The 27,539-nt window shown below is 36.3% G+C and overlaps 1 protein-coding gene across 1 annotated transcript in view; it reads left to right on the top strand.

Moving 5' to 3' along the window:
* Window positions 1–26,799, top strand: part of LOC126972948 (cleavage and polyadenylation specificity factor subunit 1) — a 45,470-nt gene extending 18,671 nt beyond the window's left edge. The window contains exons 12-29 of the mRNA XM_050820042.1: window positions 1,173–1,311; window positions 4,250–4,380; window positions 5,490–5,606; window positions 6,572–6,706; window positions 8,631–8,822; window positions 10,166–10,339; window positions 12,664–12,817; window positions 13,304–13,482; window positions 14,433–14,647; window positions 15,625–15,771; window positions 17,699–17,771; window positions 19,663–19,815; window positions 20,467–20,661; window positions 21,192–21,306; window positions 22,239–22,346; window positions 23,204–23,333; window positions 24,308–24,416; window positions 26,660–26,799. Of these exons, the coding sequence (XP_050675999.1) occupies window positions 1,173–1,311; window positions 4,250–4,380; window positions 5,490–5,606; window positions 6,572–6,706; window positions 8,631–8,822; window positions 10,166–10,339; window positions 12,664–12,817; window positions 13,304–13,482; window positions 14,433–14,647; window positions 15,625–15,771; window positions 17,699–17,771; window positions 19,663–19,815; window positions 20,467–20,661; window positions 21,192–21,306; window positions 22,239–22,346; window positions 23,204–23,333; window positions 24,308–24,416; window positions 26,660–26,740 (2,547 nt within the window). The 3' untranslated portion in view covers window positions 26,741–26,799. The remainder of the gene's footprint in view (window positions 1–1,172; window positions 1,312–4,249; window positions 4,381–5,489; window positions 5,607–6,571; window positions 6,707–8,630; window positions 8,823–10,165; window positions 10,340–12,663; window positions 12,818–13,303; window positions 13,483–14,432; window positions 14,648–15,624; window positions 15,772–17,698; window positions 17,772–19,662; window positions 19,816–20,466; window positions 20,662–21,191; window positions 21,307–22,238; window positions 22,347–23,203; window positions 23,334–24,307; window positions 24,417–26,659) is intronic.
* Window positions 26,800–27,539: the final 740 nt, after the last annotated feature.

The raw sequence follows: 27,539 nt of genomic DNA, 5'->3' as shown, positions 1-27,539 counted from the left end.
CAATATTTGTTTTGTATGGACATATTTTCTGTGAGAGAATTTAGTGACGCACGTTTTGACAGTTCCGTTGTGAAACAATTTCACTATAACAACAGGGAGCATTTTTTACGAAATAATTCTTGATGTTTTGAAATATTATTGGCAAATTCCTATAAAATAATATTTTATTTTCTACAGAATAACGTCTGTCGGGTCTGCTCGTATAATATTATTACACACACTTAAACTTTAAGAAGCTGATCTGTGTGTGAAGCTGCTTAAATTTAAATTATCAGTTGTCAACTTAGGTAACCGCAGATAAAATTATATTAATGATGGATCTTGTAAAAAGTATGTTTTTAATGATGACTTATATTTATTTTAGAATCTCTATGGGAGTCTCGTTTAAGTATAGAGGGATAACGCAGTTCTTTGCTCTGGTGCAATATATATTTGTAGATTTAGGTAATTTAAATGACATGTTTGTTCCTGTAAATTGTCTCAGATACTTTTATCTATTCCTATATTTTTTATTTATGCCTTTGCATAAAATGCATTTATTTTCTCAAAATTGATTCCTTTATAATTCTTTTTGATGTAATTTCTAATATACTAGACACTACTACCGCTTCGGAAACAAATGGCGCTCTGAGAGAGAAGAAGCAGTGTAAGAAACTATCCCAGTATTTTTTGCGCTCTTTCTAATCAAATATACAATATTGTATTGTCATTGCTTGTCTTGTATTGCCTTGCATATCACTTAGATATTCAGCTGTGGAGTAGTAGGATTTATGACAGAGCCATTTTTTTTTATAAAACAGAAAGTGATCAAAGTTCCTACGTCAGTTTGGTTGAGTAGCAGTACTCGTTATACGATCAAGAAACCAATCATATCATCAGTTACGAGGAGTGTTAGTTACTTATGTCGTGTCGTTAGTCTTTGAAGTTTGATTCATTTATTTCTGACAATATATGGAATTTCACTTTATCGAAGACATTTATAACCTTGCAATAAGCAAGGTGAGCTAGTGAAATTAAATTTTCTTTGTGTTTATAAAAATAATTTGGAACGATAGTTTAAAGAATATTTTTTTGTAAATTGTGTGAAGGAATTAAATATCATATTACGTGATCAATATAATAATGCAGCTGTTATAGGATATTTATTGCATTAAATTACAAACTTGTTATAGATTTTACAAACGGGCCAAGAGATCAACGAAGTGGACAACTCTGGTTTCATGACGAGCGCCCCCACGGTGTTCGCGGGCAACCTGGGCTGCAACAAGTTTATGGTGCAGGTCACCACCACCACCATACGACTTATCAAAAGTAACTTGTACTCAGTACAAACCTCTTAAATCCCTCGCCAATTGAGGATGTAATGCATATATATTTTAAGTTTATAATATTATACGAGTGGGAGACTCCGATGCACAGGATGCCGGCTAATACATATGAATGTACCACAACGGCGCCTTTTACTGCCGTGAAGCTGTAGTGTGTACGCATTAGTGTGTTTCGGTGTGAAGGGCGCCGTAGCTAGTGAAATTACTGGGCAAATAAGACTAAACATCTTGTCTCAAGGTGACGCAATCGTAGTGTTGTTCAAATTTTTTGGGACCCTTAAGAATCCTGAGCAGAACTGTATAGTAATGGGCAGGAGGTATCAACTACCATCAGCTGAACGCCCTGATCGTCTCGTCCTTTACTGTCATTAAAAAAATATAAAAAGTTAAAAATACTAAACGCCAATTTTTTTTTTTTGTTTTAACTCCAAGTTTTAAAAATTTGAAAATAATCAAATGCCGACACTTTACGACCTGCCTTTTTGGCATGATTGGTTATTATGTGCTGTAAAGTCATGGGGGAAAATGTAAGGTTGTAAATTTACTTTTTAATAAATATTAACGTCTATTTTATATAATTAAATCAAAATCACTTTATTCATGTAGGTCACGGAAATGACACTTATGAATGTCAATTTTTTTTTTCTTATTGAATCTACCGCTACTTCGTAAAGTGTTGTGCTACTGAGAAGAAGCAGCAAGAAACTCATTGCCACTCTTTTATATTATTTACATTTTCTTCGATTTACAAATCATTTCATTTACAATATAATATGTAAAGTGATGCAACAAACATTCTCAAACGTCAAATAGTCAATGCCTTAAAGTATGTCAAAAAAGTAAATGTAAATTAATACAAAAGTTAATGAGTACAGTAGCTGCATCATCCACATAAACCGTAAAAAGATAAAGGTAGTCTGTGAGCATTTTATAAGGGATTATATATACTAGTCAAAACAAAATAAAGGCCACTTGATTTTTTTGGCCTCGCTAGCGATAATTTATTATTTATGCATTCTCAAGTACCTGATAATTTATTGTGGTGTTACCTTATTTGTTTACACACATTTTTTGAGCATTCCACCCGCATAATTGTTTAAAGTGGGTAGTTTTAGATAATTTATTGTAACCACTTGAGATTCTCTCAGGAACACTGTAAGTTTTGTTTGACTAGTGGCTGAATTAACATTTAAAAAAAAGTTATGCCGAGAATTCGAAGTCATATGGACTTGCCAACCGTAACTAGGGCCGTAACATTGCTTCAAGAAGGCCATTCGCAGCGTTCTGTGGCGTTGCAGCTGGGTTTTTCGGTGGTTCGAGCAACTACAGCACAGAAGAACCGCTACGTGCGCTTGACTGCGCGTAGAGAACGCTGCATAACAGCCCGTTCCTTACAAAACCGTTTGCGGCAAGCGACCGGTACACGTGTTAGTGATCAAACTATTAGAAATCGTTTACACAAGGACCAGCAGTTCTCCAGGAGACGCGTAGTGCGGATACCATTAACAAGTGCTCATCGTGTAAACCGATTATCATTCGCAAGGCAGCATCTGGCGTGGGATATGAATGATTGGAGGACAGTATTGTTTACGAATGAGTGCAAAGTTAAATTTTTTAGTGAGCACCGTCGCATTAGGGTCTGGAGGCGTTAAGGAGAGCGATTTTCGGATGCTTGCATCCATGAAAGTGACAGATTTGGGGGCCCCAATGTTATGGTATGGGGAGGAATCTCTATGTCCGGCAGAACCGAGCTGGTAATTCTAAACGAAGGCACAATAATAGCTCAATGTTACATCGAGGAGGTCATAAGACCCCATGTGGTCTCATATGCACACAGAATCGGCGCGAGATTCCACCTGATGCACGATAATGCTCGCGCTCATACAGCTAGGGCCACCAGAGAAGCCCGAAGGAGGCTGGTATGCAGGTGTTGGACTGGCCTGCAAACAGTCCGGATGTAAATCCCATTGAACACATGTGGGACTTACTGAAACGCAGTGTTCGAAGCACAAACCAACCCGTGCACAATGAAAGACAACTAATAAACGTTCTGAAATCAAGCTGGGAACAAATTCCTCAAGAAACAGTGGTACACCTGGTGGAGAGTGTACCTTATAGGCTTCAAGAGTGCATTAGTAATCGAGGACGGCATACTAGATATTGAGGAAAGTCATAAATCAACCGACATTTTAGGTTTTTATTTTTTCAAAATTTTTTTCCTAATTATTTTTGCAAAAATGTTAATTTTTAGAAAAAGTTAACTTTTTTTAATGGAATGCATCATTATTTTATTCTGTCTACAATAAAAATCAATCAATTTATCCAATTGAATCAATGATCAACCTTTAAACCTCAAGGATTCATGAGAATACTGTAAAAACGTGGTTGCCCTTATTTTGTTTTGACTAGTATATATGTAATCATATCATATAGTTGTTTTACTTTCTCTATAAAATAGATAGGTACCAACATATTGATATATAGGTTACATAACTTTAATTTGTTCATCACACCTGTAAATGCTTATATACACGTTCTATCACTTATGTACTGTATCTTACTATTAATATAGTATAATAGTTGTATAATTATATATTCGCCGTAATTTATTCAGATATATATAAACATGAATTTTATGCTCTTGGTGTGGAATGTTGTTTGTTACAAACAAAAGTATTACATTATTCAAAAGAATTGTTAAAAAACGTTTGTGTGGTAAACGTTACTATAACACAAATGACTTTCTCAATGATACCACAGATTGGGAATGGAGCGACCGCCCTCAGTTGCGCCCGTTCTTCTCAGGTCTGAGGCATTCGTTTTGGAAGGTGTGGTTTTGGTGGTTGTTTTTGACTTTCAAAAAGTGATTTCACATCTTATTTTGACAAAAATTATTTGAATTTGAATGTGTATTTCCGCAGACGGTGTGCTAATTCAGACAATATCGCTGGAGTGGACTGCTCGCAGTGCGCTAATCGCCGACCCTTACATCTGCGTGCTGTCGCAGTGCGGTCGCGCGCTCGTGTTGGCACTGCGAGAGACGCGTGGCAACGTGAGTGCGACTTACATCAATATTTATTTTCTTTATATATTGGGAAAAAACAGATATTGTCTCTCCATAATTATGTATGTTAGATAACTAAACTAAAACATTTAAGTAAAACACTTTTAAAGTATTAAAACGCGTGTAATTGTATCTGTTTTTACATAAGATTTCTGCGTAAACGTCACAATTTTGTTTTAACTAATCCTACGTTTCAAGACCTATCTACATCTTCAAAAATGTAACTTTTACGCAAAAATCAAATATGAAAACAGTTAAAATTACACGCGTTTTAATCCTATAAAAGTGTTTTATTGAAATGTGTAACACTGGCGTTAATCAAAGAAAATACTATAAACTAAAATACATACTCAACTGTTACCTAAATAAAACGGTATTAACAACAAAAGAAAAAATTATAAAAGTAACTCGCATTAACCAGGGAAGGCACGGAAGGAATTCTAACTTTGAAAGGCGGTTTGAACATTAAATTTTCAGATTTTTGGGTAATAAATTTAAATGCAGGATATCTCTCCGTCCGTTAAATCACTTGAAGTTTTATGAACGAATAGCTTACATGCCAAAAAATACCCTACTTGTTTCATTAAAATTAAGCAAGTTCAAGTGTAACAATGATCTTCTTGAGTGCTCTCGTTACTTGAAATAGTAAATTTTAACGTGTCACATTGCTGTGTTAGATCTGTTATATTCCGCAAAATATTTCAGCACAGGTTATACAAATTAAATTTGTAATTAAAATTTATTCCGGGGTTCCGTAGTGGGTTCCGTACGAGCGCTCTTACCAACTGAGCCAACCGTTCGAGTGACGCAAGGTTCGTAAATCTTGGTATGTCTTTTTTTTATGGAAAAGGAGGACAAACGGGCGGACGGGTCGGTACTGCCGCCCACGTTCTCATGCAACACCAGAGGAATCACAGGAGCGTTATCGGCTTTTAAGGAAGGTGTACGCGCTTTTTTTAAAGGTACCCATGTCGTATCGTCCCGGAAACACCGCACAAGGAAGCTCATTTCACAGCTTTTTAGTACGTCTTATTCAACTTTCAGGTATTGTATTATTTTATATAATTAAAGTAATCTCTGTGGTAATGTGATTTCAGTCGGGACGGCTAGCCCCCACGCGGCAGGCGGTTCCTCACCGGCCGGGAATCGTCCGCGCGGCTCCCTACCGCGATCTCAGCGGCATGTTCGGCAATTCGCACACCCATGTCACTCAGGTACGTCATACAGTGTACGCAGTTACCTATAATACCAGTGGGAGGCTCCTTTGCACCCGGCTAGAATTTGGGAACCACAACGGCGCCTATTTCTGCCGTGAAGCACTAATGGGTAAGTATTATTGTGTTTCGGTCTGAAGGGCGCCGTAGCTACTGAAATTACTGGGCAAATGAGACTTGACAACTTATGTCTCAAGGTGACGAGCGCAATTGTAGTGCCGCTCAGAATTTTTGGGTTTTTAAAATAACCCTGAGCGGCACTGCATTGTAAAGGGCAGGGCGTATCAATTACCATCAGCTAAACGTCCTGCTCGTCTCGTCCTTATTTCCATTAAAAAATATATATATATACAGGTCGGTATTCCCAAGAAATCCCACTTACTTAGATTACACCACATGCTACAAACTTAAATTAAATTTTAAAAATAACTTTCTTCGACGTACAACTAAAATACGCATAGTCGTCTAAAAAACAAGATTCAAGGAAGGTATTGTATAAAGCCACTCGCGCACTTATAATAAAAAAAACCTCTACTCCATAATTCATCTCGAAATGAAATTTCTGCTGGCATAGGACATCATGTACAAGTGATGTAATTGTACATTGAAAGTTTTTGTTCAATATTATATGACGACCTATAGTTACCATTAGTTAGTGACCCTGCCTGCTGAGCTAGAGGTCCCGGTTTCGAATCCCGGTAGGTGCAATCATTTATAATATGAATGTTTGTTTCCGAGTCAATCATTTATTTGTATTTATATATAAGTAAGTTTATTGTTTTAAATACATCATTGTTTTGTACCCATAGTACAGGCTATGCCTAGTTTCTGGCAAGATAATTTGTGTAAGAGTTTGTCAATATTATATTATTATTATTAAAAAAAAAATTACGCCCGTTATGATCTTATTTTCGCAGGCAGCGTAGTGACGTATACTTGACTAACATGGGATTGTGTCTCGGTAGGTGAAGGGCGAGTTCACGGGGAAGATTAAAAAGGGTGTGAAGGCCGAGGGTCTGAAGCCGGGTGCAGTTTACGAGATCAACGATGAAGATGAACTGCTGTACGGAGGTGATCAGACACCAGCCTCCATGGCTAGTGTAAGTATCTCTACAGGATTAATTTACTAATATAGCTAAGTATTTTTGAAGTTATACTTCTTTAGGTGCTTTATGAAAAAATGATGAGAGGGAAATTTTAAGATGCGCGCGCAACACTGTAACACAAAAGTTGAAGTTGATTCCTAAAATTTTCAGACGTTTGCGTCATTCATTTTTTTTTGGATTCTTCGTCCATTATTAGGAGAGGTTTAAGTCCATACAGCCCTATTCATTATTTAATTATTAATTCTCAAAGCCGTCTTAGCAAGATTCATACAAAATTGTTATTTCTAAAAACGTAGAATAGCACGAGGAATAAATCATTTTAATGATTTTTGCTCTAGACTACTAAAAAATATAACTATTATAATATTGTTCCATTTAGCCTCATTCAAATTCGAATATTTTAATTCAAAATCACTTATTGAACGTCAAAAACTACCACCGATCCAAAATCATCAATAAGCCTCACCCCTGAGAATAACAGGCGCAAGAAACTCAGCGGGCTTTTTTTTTTAGTAAAAATATTGATTACAATGTAATATCGTACATTAAACATTTATAATTAAAGAGCCTGAGGGTGTCCGCTCCATTCCAATTCTGTGGTATCAATAAGAAAATCGTTTTCGTCTTAACTTAGGCTAATAAGTAACTCTACTTTTATTAAAATTGCTAGACTAAACTAATAATGTGTCCATTAACAATTTTCTTAATGTAATAAGGGGAAGTCACTTTTATCATGTGTTTTTTTTTAATTGCTAAAATATATAAAGTTTTATAGAGCAACCGTGCACTTATCTCTCGCAACCAATGAAGGCCCTCCGATTGGTACGAAATCAGTCGATACACCGATTGATCGATACGTCCCAAAGCGGTTCCAATTCAGAATGTCTGCTGATTTGAAAACCAGCCCTATTTGTCGGACATCATTTGGTGACGTCGAAATACCGTCATATATGACAGTAAAGGGATAGTTTTCGTTATAGGTATTTTTCTTATTTATTTTGAAACTCTTAGCGTGAGTTGCACCATCACATATCGCTATCGTTAAGTATCGAACTTTAACGTTAAATCGTTCGTCAAATTAACGGTTCAGTTTAATTTGAGTTGCACCATTTTACTAGCGTTAAAAAGACGTCTCTTTTGACGTTAAAATAACCGCCGGTTGAGTGTTAAGTTTTTATACAAATGATTTAAGTTTTCTTTAGTGTTAATTCCGCCAATATTTGTCGTTAAGTTTTTGTCAAACACCTAAGTAAATATGGCTGTGATCTGTCAGTTAAATTGAATTGTATTTTTCATTATATGGATTAAAAATAAAATTATTTCAAATTTTTAGAATCCAGTTGCATAATATGCCTTATTTATTATTATTAGAATTAAGAATATTTTGGACTTATACAAGATAACTTGCAGTGAGAGACAAACTTAATTGGGATAAAATAAACACAAATTACTGCCCTAGTGCAGCAATGTAAAGTAAAAAGCATGCTTGCTAAATGTCTTTTATTATGAGCCTTAAATCAATGCAATAAAGTCCACATTGTGCCCAAGTTTGATAAAAAAATTGCACTATTTTTACCAGTAGGAGGCTCCTTTGCACTGGATGCCGGCTAGATAATGGGTACCACAACAGCGCCTATTTCTGCCGTGAAGCAGTAATGTGTATGCTTTACTGTGTTTCGGTCTGAAGACCGCCGTTAGCTAGTGAAATTACTAGGCAAATGAGACTTGACAACTGATGTCTCAAGGTGACATGCGCAGTTGTAGTGCCGCTCAGAATTATGGGTTTTTCAATAATCTTAAGCGGCACTGCACTGTAATGGGCAGGGCGTATCAATAACCAACAGCAGTCTCGTCTCGCTCGTTGCTTGTTTCGTCCCTTATAAAAAAAATATATTGTCATTTCCTTGTACTCTTGTAGATTATGTTAGCGGAACAGTCGAAAAACCCGGGCGTGCCGCGACGTGTGACGCGCTGGTGGCGGCGGCAGTTGTTCGAGATAAAGCCCACTTACTGGCTGTTCGTGGTGAGGGACAACGGAAACCTGGAGATATACTCGCTGCCCGAGATGAAGCTCAGCTTCCTGGTCAAGGACGTGTGCGCGGGCCATAGGGTACGTGCGTACTTCCACTATAATATAACACTTTCTGTATACAGATATCTATAAAATAAAATAATTCCACAAAAACATGCAACAAGCAAACAACCAACATACTCAGTAACAGGAGGCATTGTGTTTGAACTATTCATCATTAGACACGCAAAAAATGTCAACTGTCACAAGAGTAGGGAGGGAATAGGTGAAGATAGATATTTTTGTATGGTACCCATCTCACGTGAAGTTCGTTTTATAGTTTGTTCGTGGATGTTCCTCAAATAGTACACTGTAGACTCTACAGTGTTCATTATCAACATATATCAACTCTCACAAGAGTAAGGAGGGACTAGATGAAAATAGGTATTTTTTAACGGTAGCCATATCGAACCGTCTTAGAAACACCAGTTCATTTTATACATAGTTTGTTTGTGCGTGGAATTTCCTTCAAAGCCACACTATGGAGGAGCACCCATGCGGATAGTGAGGATGAAATATTTATGAGTACAGAGCGTGTGGCGCGAAAGTGGAATTGCGCGGTAACGAACAAGTCAAATAGGTCTTCGGAACACTCCGTAATAAATGCGGTACAAATACCAACGCAACATTATACACCGCGTCAAGTCATCAATATATCTTGCTGGAATACAAATGTTAGCAGTAAACAAGTTTGAGGAATTACTATATAATAAGCTAGAGCACACCAAACTATTTTGGGCAAGAGGGGTCTCTTGTTTTCCAAAATTATCATTAATATCTGAGACCTCCAATGCGCCTTTACTTTAAAAATCTTATCTTTAGTTTTTGTTCCATATTTTATTTACTTGTCTTGTTTTGCATGTTGTTCTAACTTTTTCAAGCTTATTGAATTGTCGAGATTTCTAAAAATACAACAATGATACTATTAAATGCTAATGTTGGTACACGTTACAGAACTTATAACACTATCTTGAGAGTTTCAAATAATAAATTGTGTTATAATGTCAATTTTAGATTACTTTAGGACCCTCAAAATAATATTTCGTTCATGGCAAAAACGATCACTTTGGGAATTACTGAACTAGAGTTCTTATGCTAACGAATATATTAAAACTGTAGTATATCCTTCAACATTATCGGCTCGTAGACACACACTTCCGTCGCTCACAGCGGACTGACTGAATCACGACTGCACGTGCGCTAGAGATGACATAATGCTTCCTTCTCTTTCACTAACATACACTACAACGAGTACGTTGACTTTGACAACTAGCTAACTAGCTTTTAGCTGACGTTTCTAGGCTATCTTGAAATCACATACACTACAAAAACCATCAATGATTATTTATAACAAATCATTGTATCGAATTGATATGTTTTAGATACTGGCTGACAGTCTAGAATCGCTGGAGCCTTCCGAAGTGGAAGAGGAAATAGCGACGGGCAAGAGCGTGCACGTAGAGAAACTGTTAGAGATGCTGTGTGTTGGTCTGGGTCACAAGGGCTCCCGACCGCTGATGCTGCTCCGGTTGTCTGACACACTCCTCATATATCAGGTGAATGTTCTATACGACAACTTCTCGGAAAGTGTTTTCTAATCGATGTTGCAACCGTGCCATAAATGTGTCTTTTATTCGGGTGTGCGTCAAATATACGGGCTGAAAAGTTGTATAGAAATCCTTTATTATATTATTTTTGTCGGGCAAATCAGTTATATCAAAATAATGTTTACCACACCTCCGTAAAAGTTCTAAACTAGTTTAAGTTGGCACTTTCAGCCTTCTGAATTTTCTATCGTATGCGTCAATAACAATACGTCAACTATTACAGAGGGTGTTTCCTTATAGGTGTGGTAATAAATCGTTTTCATTTCTCATACTCGGAAAGTATTGTTGTTTTGATCTGATTATTGGGTAGAAAATGTTGCTTCCCTCCACAGAGAGGGAAAAACTCATACAAATTACTTCCCACCCAAGGGCCGGAATGAACTTCAAATAATTCAAAAATAGAACTGCTGTCAGCTGTGTAGAGTTTTATGTAAAAGAAAAACTAATAAAAAAAATGTTGCGGCCATGTGACTTTCTAAACAACCAGTGTGAACTTAGCACAAACTTCTTTGAGCGGAATAAGCCGCAACAATTACGCGGTGAGTTCCATATTTAAAATTCAAAAAGTCGACATAAATTGTCCTAATTTGACAATTAATTTTAAATGGGTACTACTAATATTATAACATATTATCTGTGAATAGTTTAGATAAACAAATAGTTTTATTTTCCTCATATTCGAAATGAAAAGTAGAGCGTTTAACACGGGTAAAAAAAAATAATTCTTACTCGGACTATAGCCGCCCTTGCTGCGCTCGGGCGTCTAAATACCTCGGGAATTGATTCTTTCGCCCCTAGGTTAACAATTTACTATTACGCAACACAGAGGGAAAAAGGACATCACAAGCCGCGTGCTTGTCATTTGGCACTGTGATAGCGGTTTGAAATGGCCTACTTCCGTTCTTTAAGTTAAGTGATCTTTTTTGACCGGCTTTTGTATATCTTGACTGGCTATGATACTGTTAGTCACAATTTACGTACAATGTGTTAGCTTTAAGAAGGCCTCAAAATATACTTCAAATATCTTTGGGTACAATTTGTGAAATCGATATTTATAAATTTATTCATTATACAAATTTGTAACATAATTTTTTTTTCGATACGGGACTCGAACCCGCGACCTCTCGGGTTCCGTCTGTGCGCTCTCACCAACTGAGCCAACCGTTTAATTATTTATTTATTAATTTTTTATTCTTCCCGTAGGCTTAGCTATAAAGGATTATGTATCACTCGGAAGAAATAGCGTTTTCAATACTCGTCTTCAAATTGCACGCTCGTAAGAATCACTAACTTGGTTCTAGTGTTTAATTTATGTATCATATACACACAATCACGCCTTTTTTTTTACAAACTTGCCTCGCTTCTTCCACTCGCGTCGAAACTTTCATACTTAAGCTTTATGATATTCCTGATGTAATCGGCCCCTAATTTCTTTAGTTTAAATTCGATACGATTGATCTATAGATTAGCGCATCAATCCACTTTCATTCATCAATGACCAAACCTATACACAATAATAATATTCTTTATCACAGCTGACTAATTGCATTGTTATTCAATCAATCTTTCAAACACATTCATAGGCAAAGCTATAATTTTTAAGCCGCAGAAAAATATATAAAAATCCGCTTAGCATTCTTGAAAATAATATTTAAGGGATGACGCCGCGACTGCGCTCGTAACATTGAAGAAAAGTTACTAAGCCGCAGAAGACCAGTAATGGCCTTAAGCTACGGCGCTTTTCAAACCAAAACACAAATACCTAGTTCTTGAACACTAATGGGGCTGTGGGCTGCATTCTATATCAATTATTTTGGTATCTGAAGTGTGACTTAAGGCTGGGGACAAAGCCGACGACCTTGAGGAATCGAGCGGAGCTAGGCTATCTCTCTCGCACAAGATCGCCATAGTTTTAATTCAGAATATGAAGCATTTTTAATTTATTACAAACATAATACAATTTTCTTCACAAAAATAACAAAACTATGTCATGTTAAATAGTATTGGTAAACAGTAAATAATTTTACATACAATTTTTAACTAGATTGAACGATTAGCATGGCGCCAACTGTAAAAGTTTGGAGTATTTTGGTGGTTTTTTTCGCAATCTCTATTGAAGATAGAAATGTAAAGAAAAAATTAATTTTCTTCTCATATTCTGTAAATATATAAATATTATTTGTAAAAATAATTCAAACTGTTATCAAATGGTTTCAATTATGTGCAATTTTGGTGATTTCTTGCGATAGCGGCCTTAAGTGTAAATGTTACAGGCATATAAGTACGGGCGAGGCAACCTGAAGGTTCGGTTCTCCCGCATACAAGCGTCGTTCCCGTTCGGGTTCCGCGGGGAGCCGCTCGCCTGTCCCGAGGACTCCTACGAGGCCGCCTCCATCAGAGAGAACGTGCGCTACCTGAGATACTTTGGTAACCCCACTGATTATATTTTGAAATCGCACTACGCGAAATTCTAAATACACCACATATTAGATCGGGGGGAAAGTCTTTTCGCAAATAGTATGTATCAACTTGTAATAAAATCTCTTTGGCTTGTACTTTTTGTATCTGGCTGGATTGGTGACCTATTAGGGTCAATTTAAAAAAAAACAAATTAGAAAATGTTGTGTCAAGATATCTTTTGTTTGTTTTTTTTTTCACCTGGAAACAGCTCGAAAAGACAAAAACACCAGCCGTCCAAGACTTTGAAAAGCTGCGTTATAAACTCGAAAGTTAACGATATCCACTTCATATATAAAATATTATCTACTTTGATTCGCATGAACAATTACAACAAACGCATCGGCTTTGGGACTGTTTTTGTTGACATTGATCCGAACCCACAATATTGGACATTAAAACATTGGTCTTCAAAGACCTTACTTTTTCAATTATCTAAGAAAAGGTACCTTATAGGTAACGTGGGCGGATACAGCGGCGTGTTCATTTGCGGGACGACGCCGTACATGTTGTTGTTGAGTGGGCGGGGTGAGTTGAGGCTCCACCCGCTCGCGGTCAAGGACGCGCCCGTCGCCTCATTTGCGTCCTTCAATAACACTAATTGTCCACAGGGATTCTTGTATTTCAATGCTAAGGTTGGTATAGATATTCAATTTTAAATAAACATTAATAAGCCACAGATATTATTATTATTCTCTTTACGTTTGGACCTCGAATATATGTGTTGATATTGAATCATAAATGTAAAGATTTGTGAAGAATCTTTATTTTTCAACACACTTGCTCGTAAAGTGATATTTATTTCATCGTTATCGTTACAAACGTGCATAATATTATGACACACTAGTGCATAAAAGGATTATCCCTACAAACTTAAGTTGGTATCTAACTGCAAAGTATGTGAGAGTGGACAAAGCATTTACATGTAATTTATTTAACTAAATTAAATTAACCTGGTAATACAGGCTTTTTGTAACAACAATGAGGTATTATGCTCCTAAAAATCCGTATACTGTTTTGGAATTAATGTGTCCCTTATTAAGACTAAAAAACATTTTTTATTATCAAAGTATTCATAATACACATTAATTTGCTGTAAAAATATATGCATTTTATGACTATAATAATATATATTAATTAAAATTAAAAACATAATTAAAAATTAAAATAAATAATATTGAAGAGTATGGCTATATGTAATCAATCACCGGTTTGGTGCGTGCAAAAATTAATACTTGCGCGCCATTTTCCATAATTTTCTTTTATATTTGTTTTCTTTGTACATGTTGGTTTTTTCCTTGCAAGTGTGTTGAAAAAGTACGTATGAAACCACCGTGCAACCAACGGCCAAGTGTATAATGAGCGCCTTAGCTCACTTGTACTACTAATATCTTCCCTTTCTTGTCGTGCGTCCGTGCAGTATGGTATGTCGCTATACCCAACTTAATGGCTGACAGGCTTGCCCTGCATGTTTCAGTATGACAACTCTCATGATTATTCTCATATTATACATTTTATTGTGATAAAACCTTTAGTTGCTAATGTAAAGGGCAACTACTAGTATCATAATATAGTATTATTTCAGGGTTCCATGCGTATCAGCGTGCTCCCCACACATCTCTCGTACGACTCGCAGTGGGCGGTGCGCAAGGTGCCGCTCCGGGAGACTCCCCACGCTGTCACCTTCCACTTGGAGTCGAAGACGTACTGCCTCGTCACGTCGGTGTCGCAGCCCACCACAACGTACTACAAGTTCAATGGCGAAGACAAGGAGAAGAGTACTGAAAATAAAGGGGACAGGTGAGTGTGTTAAATGAGAGTTATGCTGGTAAATAAGAGATGACAACTTCAATTGTATTTTATTGAAGATTACTTTCGACTTACTTACTACTAAGTTACTACTAAGTGTTTCGGTCTGAAGGGCGCCGTACCAAGTGAAATTACTGGGCAAATGAGACATAACATCTTATATCTCAAGGTTGACGAGCGCAATTGTTGTGCCGCTGAGAATTTTTGGGTTTTTAAGGAATCCTGAGCGGCACTGCATTCTAATGGGTAGGGCGTATTAATTACCATCAGCTGAACGTCCTGGTGTGGTCCCTTATTTTCATAAAAAAAAATGAAGAATAGCACAATAATGTGCTTGTAATTTAACGTATCGCAATGCCTTCGTTTCAATGTGACGACCGGGCCGAAAGTGCGTCATATATAACGTACAAATATGCGGGCTAACGTTGTTTAGCAGGTAAAAAAGTTATATAAAGATACATTACCAACGTCTTCTTTATATTTTTTGTTTGCCGAAGATAAAAGAAACCGGCAGGCGAAACAGCTCTTTGGAAAGATCCTCGTGGGAACAACTAAATATAAAAAAACCCTTAAAATGATTCGAAATGTCTCCACATTCAGTAGCTTATCTGACGAGACGAGCAGGACGTTGAGTTGATGGTGTTTGATTCGCCCTGCCCATTACAATACAGTACTGCTCTGGATTATTGAAAAACCCAAAAAATCTCAGCGGCACTACAACTGCGCTCGTCATCTTGAGACATAAGATGTTAAGTCTCATTTGAAACACAATAATGCTTACATAACTGCTTCACGGCAGAAAGAGGCGCCGTTGTGGTACCCAAAAACTAGCCGGCATAAACTTTAACTTTATCGTTGAGTTTAACTTTCGTACTTTAACTTTCTCGTAACAATATTTTTTTTTCACCCACCTTCTAATAATTATAAGTTTAAAATTGGATTATATACATATAAAATATCCGGTCCAGGTTTCCATATCCGATGGCGGAACGGTTCTCCGTTATGTTGTTTTCACCCGTGTCGTGGGAGGTGATCCCCAACACCCGAGTGGAGCTGGACGAGTGGGAACACGTCACCTGTTTGAAGAACGTCTCGTTATCTTATGAAGGAACCACGTAAGTTACTTAAAATAGTAAATTAATGCACCGCCTAGTACAGGCGACCTTGGAACGACGCTGGAAAAGGTCGATCTGGGCGTATATTCCACGACCAGGAAAGGGATGTATTAAGGAAGGGCGTGTTTAAGAGTACCACCAACAAGAGAGTATGTATTGAAATCATTCAATTCAAGAAAGAAGAATTTTTACAATTAAGTACTAGACACTGAGCACAAATCCAAGACACATATAAAAGCTTTATGGACAAAGAATGGTTACTATACTATAGTAGGCTAAGAAATTATGTTATTCTATTTAAAAGGTGGGCTGGGAGTTTATAATCAGGGCGTCCATTCCATATATGCCAATAGGCGTAGCCTACCTACCATATTTAGATTCTAAATAATATACCTACACTAGATTCCAAGTTAATTCAGATAAATTTAGTTCTTTTATTCTATAATCGAACTTCTATTGAATACCCAACCAGTAAGTTTTTCGCTACACGATATACTAAAAACGTTGCGATAAGATAGTAGACAGTTCCGATAATGCCTACTCAAGGCTAGTAGAATACGTTCAATTTCTATAACAAAATTTATTTGTCAAGGTTATACGACCGCAGCAAAAAATATACAATGACTATGTAAATCGTTCTTAAATATGACCATTGCAATTTGACTTCTTTGGCACGTCTCGGGTAGGCAAGCTTATGACAGTTAGAACTGACTACTGTAGCTGTCACAGATTAAACCAACGAAAGAAATTATACCTACATTATGATTTATGAGTAATTATTATGACGTATCTCGTTCGCTTAGTGACCGAGTTTCAACCTTATTGCGCTCCCATAAGAGTTTTGACATCGCACATGACGTGATTCATGATTGTGAGATATAAAATATGACATTTCCGGAAATAAAAATGTATTGTTAAGTAATCAACAATAACAGCGCCATTTTTTTAGTTGTTGTGTTTTCTTGTACTTTATATCACAGGCGTGAATTATTAAGCTAATTACATTAGTTATTTTTTTTGTGTTGATTTGTTTATTGTTAATTATATTTAGTGTTTGTATTGGGAAAAAAAGAAGTTGCTGTGTGTTTTGTGTTTAAAATTGGTAACAAGAAAGAATGCCGCCATTCCAATTTATTGTTTTGCTTGACCTGCTGTTTATTTTCTACAACGAAGACTGTGTGGAATGATATTGGTTACGGTGACTTGAATAATTTGACAAATCTTGCTAAAAAACACGATCAATCTGACAGAACGGCAGAAAAATGTTCATAAGTGAACTTATATTTTATCCTTATAACAGGAACGAAATTTTTAAATATTAATCACAACTAGGACTAGTTAGGCTTACAGTGCCTACCGCGTTGGAAAACCAATGCACGCCCCTGAATCAGATATATTTCTAGACTATTCTGTTGTATGAAAAGTTTCATGCGGGTACTTGTCACCTGATGTTAAGTGATCACCGCCCTCTTCATTCTTCTGCAACACCAGAGGAATAACAGAAGCGTTTCGAAAAGTGTTTTATTATTGAGAAAAACCTATTCAGTGGGCCGATCGCCCCAGGCTTTTTAATGTATCAAATTAGTTATGATGCAACATTCGACAAGAAAGTATGCTTTGTCTTGAAAGTGGGCGTGATTATATTATGTCAATTTTGTTAGACCACTATAATATACTTTTAAAGATTACGTCATATAAACGTAAATGACCTCTTTTTTATACTAAGGCATGGGAGGATTAAAACTCTCTTTGAGCTCTCAATGAAAGCCGGTACAACCAACTAAACGGCGGGAACCCCATTTGTCGGTGAACTTAGAAGAAATTTCATTGAGAAACGGTTTTTTGTGGAATTTAATGAAAATGATACAGAGACATCTTTATATTACCTTCCTTAATCCTTTATAGTAATGTAAGCATTTTTTTACAGATCGGGTCGGCGAGGGTATATCGCGATTGGCACTAACTATAATTACAGCGAAGACATCACTTCTAGAGGCAGGGTATGTTGTTAATATTTAGTTATTCAACAAATAAAAAATGTTAATACTAATGTTATTTGAGTTTGTCGGCTGCGACGCAAAACTAACATGTATGTAGCTATGAGACACTGAAGGTGGTAAGCCCCTAAAGAACTCATAGAAAATCTTTCATGACATTTTCCTTTGTATAATTAATCTGTCAACCTGACTTGATATGTTCAGAAGTATAAAACAAAATTTTATGGACGATGCGGGACTCGAACCCGCGCCTCTCGGGTTCCGTCCGAGCGCTCTTACCACCTGAGCTAACCGTCAGAGTGACGCATCGATTGTAAATCTTGGTATTTCATGTTCAACTCTCAGGTTGTTCACAACGACGCTATGACTAAACAATTACATTAATGCTACTTTCAATTATTTCGATATGCGAAATTTTAATATTTTACCTTTGCAAATAGGCGGTAACTATTAGGTGAAAGACATACCTTCAAACCTTTGCCACTATCTGCCCATGACGACAATCCTATCTTCACACGGTGGTTTAAATGTGGCGGACCAATCCAAATCTCTTCTAGTACACCCGGTCTCATACCGCGCAGTCTGGCCACTGCCACTGGCCACCTGCAATTGGACGTGTAGTTAGTACTTTTTAGTGAGTGGTTTTGAATATATTTTAGATGAACATTCTTGTTTTTTGTTATTTGGTTGAGTTCCTGTGACAGTTTTCATCATGCTCGCAAAGGATTGAGCTTTTGATTACTGTTCGTAAACATATAATATTAATTACAAGTTTAAGCAGAATTGTCAAATTGTAAGTAGGTATTTGGTGAGTATTGCATGATATGTAAATTAGGATTATTTTATTGTTGTTTGCTGAGTTCTCGTAACAGGTTTCATCATGCTCGCTTAAATGTCACTGCTTGTGGCGGCGACATGGGACGGGTCACCCCCTTCCCTAAAATATGGTTGAGGGAGGCGATGGCTGGCTCATGCGTCATGCTCGTGAACGGGCGCTGCTTGTGGTGGCAGGATGATCCTGTTGCCGGAGACTCGGTTTCAGATTCTTAAAAGTTATATGTATGGATATATACATATTTATTTATTTATAATCGCTTATAAAATGCTCACAAAATACCTTTATTTATTTATTTATGGTGTATGTGGATGATGCAGCTACTGTACTCAACAACTTTTGTATTAATTTACATTTACTTTTTTGACTTACTCGTGTAAGACATTGAATATTTGACGTTTGAGTGTGTCCGTTGCATCATTTTACATGCTACATATTATATTGTAATTTGAAATGATTTGTAAATCGATGGACTTAAATGTAAATCTTGATTTTTGACGAAGTGTCATTTCCGTGACCTACGTGAATAAACCGATTTTGATTTGATTTGATTTACTAACTACACGCTGAGCACAGGTCTTGTGTAATTGCCTTTCTATAGTTAACTCCGAAAGTTAAAACACCTTAAAGCCTTGTTGGATGTTTGAACCCCCATCTAGCGTATCTCGAAATCGTTTGCCCTGTACTTCTCCGGGGTGGAAATAAATAGGTTAGACCCAGGTCCAAGGGTGTTGTAACTTGTAAGAGGCGGATTTTTAGAAGTGGGACAGTCACGTTGCCGTCATATGACGTCATCACAAACGGGCCAGACTCGTCCGGGTTAATTATCACACTTGTACAGAATACCGACGTGAAGTAACGGCTTGGTGTCGCATGTTTCGCATAGGTTAGTGTCGCGGACCGAAGCCCATCCCTCCCTCCACCGGAATATGACAGCGGTCCTTCAAGAAATTTTACCCAAGAGCCTTACCAGAGTCGGAGAATCCCTCTCTTCCTTTGTAATATCTGTAATTATAAAATATTTTAATTCTAAGTTCTCACTGATAAATCTCGTGACAGATAATAATGTACGACATCATTGACGTGGTCCCCGAGCCGGGCCAGCCTCTCACCAAGAACCGCTTCAAGGAGATCTACGCCAAAGAGCAGAAGGGACCAGTTACCGCTATCGCGCAGGTTCTGGGCTTCCTCATATCCGCTGTTGGACAGAAGGTACATTGTTTGCGATTTGAATACATATCCATACAGGGAATAAATTAAAAATGTATGTTTTCCTATTATATAATTATGTTTTCTTCTAAAAAATAAAAACAACAACGCATTTTTTTGCTCCAAAATGATTAGGAAAACATCTTGTGGAATATCACCGATATAATATAATAACCTAGAATTCACAATTCGATACAAAAGTTATAACCTAAAATTATCCGTTTACGTATGAAGTTATAATTCCTATATAAACTAGTATTGCTAATTGATAATTACCGCCTTAACCTTAGGTTCGATTCACATAACTGTCTAAAAAAGCAATAGCGTAACCTAACGAACAAATTGTGCATAAGTCTGGTTGAATTCGCGCTTTCATTTCGAATTTATACAAAATAAAATATACGTTAATTTTAGATATACACAATTACAATATATTGCAATACACAATTATAAATTCTGCTCGTTTATTGTCCAAGTAGTGTAATTTTCATCAAAGCAGCGCTAGCCTTTGCATGTTGGCTGTGTTTACCATACTAAACACAAATTGCGACACATTTTATTTGTAAGTTTAATTTGATAATCTTGCACTTCGATCATTTAACATTGTTACAACATTTTGTTTAAATTATCTTCAATAAAAACTCAATATTACAGATATACATATGGCAGCTCAAAGACAACGATCTGGTGGGCGTGGCTTTCATAGACACGCAGATATACGTGCACAGAATGTTGTGCGTCAAGAACCTGATCCTGGTGGCGGACGTGTACAAGAGTATATCGCTGCACCGGTACCAGGAGCAGCACAGGACTTTGTCGCTCGTGTCCCGGGATCTGAGATCTGCACAGGTATCCCCAGATTTATATTTTTACTAATGTCCATATATGGAACATGCGGAATCAGACATGTGCTTCCAAAGTGAATGCTAAACCCAACGAGAGGATACTGGATAATGATAATCTTCGCATAGTTTTTTACTCAATTGTCGACTTCCATCCATCTCCTTTACAGTTCATAGTTTGCTCAATATCAATAAATGCATCTTAGGAAACTTAGTTTGAACAATTATAAAACTGATATTTTTAGTGATTTCCCCTTACATACTACGAATATAATTTTTATTTGTGTCGAAATTTGTGGAAGATGTAGGATACGAAGCTGCGGGCTGCGCTCCATAGGAAACGCCTCCGACAGTTGGGGTCAACCCAACTAAGCGCAAAAAATTAGGCAAGGAATGTATCAAAAAAAATGGATATAATCCCTGAAGATCAAAAAATTGTTGAATCCATATATCCACTTCAATATTAAAAGAATAAAAATTAGGTACTGTTCGGCAGTGATTGGTATAATTAAAGATTTATTTATTTTGGATCCATAGATATACGAAATGGAGTTCATGGTGGATAACGCCAGCCTGGGCTTCCTGGTGAGTGAGGCGGAGGGGAACCTGGCGGTGTTTATGTACCAGCCGCAGGCCAGGGAGAGCTACGGAGGTCAGGTTTATTATGAAACTATTTGTTATTTTTAAAGTGATATCCCTTACTTCGGCGATTAATTAAATTAAATATGTAACGTAAATTAGACAATTTTTTTTTGCACACTAGATATGGTGATGTTTATTAATCGTATTATGCTCGTAAAATTGTAACTAATTTATTAATGTCAACAGGCCATACTTTATTGTAAAATCTAACCGGGATCATGAAATTATAATAAAAAGTAAACTTATCAAGTTAATTTATCAAGTATAAAAAAAAATGAAACATTCATGTGAGAAAATAAAAATATTATATACTGCAAAAAATGGTGGTAACAGCGATTATCGGCATTTAAATATATATTTTAATTATTGTTTTAGAGGTGAAGCTAATTTTGCAATAAGTACATAGTTTAATATTACCGTGCAATGGAAAAAAAATAACATAGACAAAGCTATATAGATATGTGAACTGCGCATCTGTCATTTTGATTTTATGTTGTCAAACAGATTTATTTAAAAAAAATCCGCCAACAAAGAATACACTATTACAAACACAGTATAACACAACAACAATAACATTCATATGGTAAGTGATGCCTCAGTTATAGGCGAAAATGACATGGCTATTCAACTCAATTAAGCCACATAATAACATAAGAACTATATTATATTTTATATCTATCTATAAATATAAATTAACACAAAAGTAGATTGAGGTCAGCCCAGGCCTTGAATGAACTATTTTAATATATTTTTTAAAATTGTGTAAATTGCGATCAATTTTGTCGACAACCATAGTGATATCTGTTGTATTCCCTGGTAATACTATTCAAATTTATAAATGTGATTACTTAATGAGTATAGAAAAATAGTTGTGATACATATATTTTAAATTCTGTAGAGCGGTCCTCAAGCACGTTGTGATTCAATATGTCTTATGTTTAGGTCAACGTCTGATCCGCAAATGTGACTACCACCTGGGGCAGCAGGTGCATGCCATGTTTCGTATTGCGGCGCGGGACTCGGACCACAGGCGGCATGTCACCATGTACAGTGAGTACCACAAACGACTGTTCACAGTGTTGATGCAACTTAATTGACATTATCTGGGATCATGTTGTAAAAGCATACACATCACCCAACAAAAGACTCATTATGATGTCGCATTCTCTATAATTCTTGGTATTTGAGTATTGATTTATTTTTGTTTTGTGACGCCAAAGATCTTCTTGCGTTCGTATATAAGTATATACACACACACATAAACGCACACGCACCTACACACACACACAGACACACACAAAATGCCACACACACACACGCACATCAACACGCACACACGCGCACCAACACGCATACACTCACACAAACACACACTCAAATCGAAGATGCGAATCATGTATTTTTTAAATGCCATCGATACATAACCGCTCGGGACAAATTGGAGAAGACAGTAGGTACAAACATTACACCTGATAACCTTATCAGCGTAATGCTTACTTCTGAAGTAGCATGGGATGCAACTAGTGCATACGCGGCAGAAATACTAAAAGACTTGCGTAGGTTAGAGAGGGCAAGAAAAGCCACTGTAGTAAATTTATAGTTTTTAGTTGGAAATAGCAAAAGCTAGGTTCTCCCCCCGTGAAGAAATGCCTTGCGGCGATTCCATGGGGGCTAAGGAGATAGAAGAAGAGGCGGTTTTTTAGTCGGTATTGGCCTTCAAACCGAGCCCGACATACGAGATCAATACGATCTTGATCTTATGATACGTAAAAGTATTTTTCCCCTCAGAAAAAAAAAACACACACTCAATACACTTAAACACACACACTCCATACACTTAAACACACACACATGCACATTTTAATTTTAATTCAATATCAGAGTGATATATAGTGAGTTTGTTTCAGCAACTCTGGACGGCGGTCTCGGCTACGTGCTGCCGGTGTCGGAGAAGGTGTACCGGCGACTGCTCATGTTGCAGAACGTAATGAACAACCACTGCTGTCATATCGCCGGCCTCAACCCGCGAGCCTACAGGTATGTCGACGATTACACAAGTACACATCCTAGAGCCTTTCGATTATAAATTAATTATCTTTATTTATTTCATCGCCATAAGCCGGAAAACGTCAACTGCTGGACAAAGGCCTCCCCAAAAGATTTCCACGATGATCGGTCCTGCGCTGCTCTTATTCAACGTATTCCGGCGATCTTGACCAGATCGTCGAACCAACTTGTGGAGGGCTTACCAACACTGCGTCTTCCGGCTGATAATGATAATGATAATGATGATAATAATTTATTTATTTAAACATAATCCAAAGTTCTTAAAAATATTTAATTATGAATTGTCAGCTAAAAGGGCATTAAAATTTTAAAGGCCTGATTTTTAAGCAATCAACATAGTAAAACACCATGATTGTATTCGGACAGATACTAGTTTAGTCTAGACTATATATATTTAATTATGTACTGACTATATATATATATATATATATATGTGTGTGTGTGTGTGTGTGTGTGTGTGTGTGTGTGTGTGTGTGTGTGTGTGTGTGTGTATGTGTGTGTGTGTGTGTAAAGAATACATCCTGTACTGTTGAAATTAATACTAGCTTTGCCTACAATTCTGTTCAATGAATTTGTGTTATCAATTTAGTACATACTGATGTTTGTTTGGAACGTGTGAGAGTATAGACCGCAATATTATATACAGCGACCACAGACATAGATCCAAGTAGAAAATGCAAATCCCTTCGTCTGTATTAAAACCAAGCGTGCCCTTTTTTGTACCTACTGTGACGTCGTTAAAAATGCCACTGCATCGAGCCCAACGTTTAGCCACTCACCTCATCATAAGCTGACGTTTTCAGTACATTAATAGCCGGTATTGCTTATTACTAAAATCGGCAACGTATTATAAATCATAATAAAAGCGTCCAAAGAAGAGCATTGCTCCTCTTTCGACACGTCTGTGACAGTGACAGTTGGACTGAAGTGACCATTATGTGCAGGACGTACAAGAGCGCGCGGCGCGGGCCGGGAGCAGGACCTGCCCGCGGCATCTTGGACGGAGACCTGGTGGCCGGGTACTCCGCCATGCCGGCCCACGACCAGCAGGACGTGAGTACACGCATGACTTTTGTGTTATTTTGGAGTGAAAACTTCTTAAACCGCGTTGGGCACTTATTGATAGAGGAAAATCTTATGGGTTCTCGTCACCGACATGCTCATGATAATAAACTCATGGCGCACGCGATAAAAAAAATATAAATATAAAAATATATATAGGTAGACACGTTTTGGATGTGTGAAATGTCGTGAGTTCGCGTCACCGAAATACTTTTAGAAGTATATCTGTAGCTATACAGCTGACGTATTATGCAACATTAGTGCTGTGTATCAATGAATAACTTATAAATGAAATTTAATAGATTTAGTGATATGTTCAATATGTAAATAGGTACTGTGCTTTGTTGAAATACCATTGTTGTTTAATTGATATATTATTGAAAGTAAGTTTTATAAATAATTCGAAATCAATAATTTAATTGTTCTTAAACGTATAATATGTATATATGTTACCCGGTTTAACCGACACTTATGACATAATTTCATTTAAAAGGGGGAAAGGGGGGTTGAAATTTCATTTATATCTCGATATCTTCATTAGTTGTGATCCAATTATTATTTGTTACCCTGTACTACTAAATTTTAATTACTAAGATTGGTAATGAAGTCATATATACGCTGTCAGCTTCTTTTACGGGTAAATAACAGAATTATTTCATATTGAACTTCTAAAAATCCTGCAAAATTACGGTCACAGAAATGAATTAACACTTATGAATGTCAAAAAAATATTTTTCTTATTGAATCTAGGTTGAGCTAATGAGAAGAAATAGCAAAAAACTCATTGCTACTCTTTTATGTCAAGATTTAAATTTCCATCGATTTACAAATCATTTCAATTACAATATAATATGTAAAATGATGCAACAAACATACTCAAACGTCAAATAGTCAATACCTTACACGAGTAAGTCAAAAACATAAATGTAAATTAATACAAAAGTTATTGAGTACAGCAGCTGCATCGTCATCACACACCGTAAATAAATAAAGGTATTCTGTGAGCATTTTATAAGCGATTATAAATAATATATAATATACATATATACATACATATAATAAATTTTAAGAATCTGAAACCGAGTCTCCGGCAACAGGATCATCCTGCCACCACAAGCAGCGCCCGTTCACGAGCATGACGCATGAGCCAGCCATCGCCTCCCTCAACCACATTTTAAGGAAGGGGACGACCCGTCCCATGTCGCCGCCACAAGCAGTGACATTTAAGCGAGCATGACGAAACCTATTACGAGAACTCAAGCAAACAACAATAAAAGAATCCTAATCTACATATTATCATGCCATACTTACCAAATACCTCTACTTACAATTTGACAATTCTGCTTAAACTGGTCATTAATATTATGAATTAATATTATATTTTTACTAACAGTAATCAAAAGCTTAATCCTTTAGGGTAATCAAATCAAAATCACTTTATTCAATCAGGTCAAGGAAAAGGACCTTTTAAGCTATTGCATAACTTCTATCGCGGGCCTTGAGCGTGTAGACCGTATCCAGAAATTCCGTAACGAAAATAACCTAACACTTACTTACTAGATGTATATAGATATTTCGGCACGGTTTTTTATATTTACGGTTATCACGTATGCTTTTTGTGCAGAAGGTCCATATTTTTTTATCACGTTTTTTTAATTTTTATTATTATGACAAGCATTTTTATTTAGTTTTACCTGTCTGCCTGTAATCAAATCTTGCAAGTTAAATTTTACTCTCTTCCCGTTTGTTTTTTTTTTAATTATTTTATCAAAAAAAAAAATACTGCATCAATAAATAATTATAATTGCATAAGTTCATAAAAATGCTATGCAATAGCTTTACCGCGGTAGTCCCCGAGTGCCACACGTGTTTCTTTTTATATTCCCATAATATTATATTCCCACCGGCTCACCCAACCCTCAAGGTTGAGCTTTAATAAGAAGAAGTGGCAAGAATATCATTATATATTAAATGGACATAATTAATACTCATTAATAAAAGTGTTTTAATGTAGTAATCCTAACGGTAGCGGAGACTAAGTAGCGTGGGGCGAGGAAGTAAAGATTTATGAATAAGATTGAGAATTTAACGAAATATGTAAATGGCTATTTTCGTGTGAAATTTTGGGAGACATTTATTTTTCTCTCATAAATGACTTTTGGTGTGGTAAATGAATTTTTTGGGTAAAATATGGTGTTTATATGAATACAACATCAAAATAAATTTTGTTTCAGATCGCTAAGAAAATTGGCACGAAGGTGGAAGAGATATTGGCTGATCTGTACGAGATTGACAGAGTGACTGCACACTTCTAGACCTATTAGTTGTAACTGTACATAGCTTGTGATAAGAAGATTAAAGTTATTTTAGTATATTTCATTTATTAATTTATTCCTAACGATTAAAAAATGACGATACATCTCTCTCTTTCCTATTTAAAGGTTACATTAAAGGTTTATTAAAATCTCAAGTCAAGTCTCTAATATGCAATTGTTTTTTCAAATCGAATCAAAATATTGTATAGCAAGTCACATTATTACAAAAGAGTGGTACATTAGATAGGTAGACAATATGTGACGCCCTGCAAGGGCACAGCAATGTTTAAAAAAAAAAGAAATAAGTTTTATACAAAATAATATTTAAAGTATTAGCATCACTACTTATTTCTATATTATCTAAAAATATGAAGCATTCTGATATTTAAAAAAATTAAGGTCTCTTTTAAATAAAGAAGACTTCTCTTTATTTTATTTCGGATGTGATTATAAATTTTTATTGCCATGTGGTGAAGGCTCAATGACACTAGTGACAAGTATGTTTGGGGTATTTTTAATTTGTTTAAAGGAGACTGATATCCTTTCAATAAATAGCTTATAAATTAAAAAAGCATCACTGAGAATTTGAAGATTTTTGGTAATCTAAAAGCTGAGTTATAGGAGGTTTTGTAAAATTGAGGTTATGCAATATATGGGTAACAATCTATATTAAAACAGCTGATTTTTGAAATGCGATTGTTTTTTTGTTGTACGATAATGATGGTACAAGTTCAGCAATATTAGAAGTCAAATAGAAAGAAGGAAAAAATCAATAAAAAAACGGTAAACAGACAATTAA

The sequence above is a fragment of the Leptidea sinapis genome, chromosome 28 (assembly GCF_905404315.1).
Source record: "Leptidea sinapis chromosome 28, ilLepSina1.1, whole genome shotgun sequence".
NCBI lineage: Eukaryota > Metazoa > Arthropoda > Insecta > Lepidoptera > Pieridae > Leptidea > Leptidea sinapis.
Note: the sequence above shows the minus strand (reverse complement) of the source record. Positions and strands in the feature narration are given on the sequence as shown.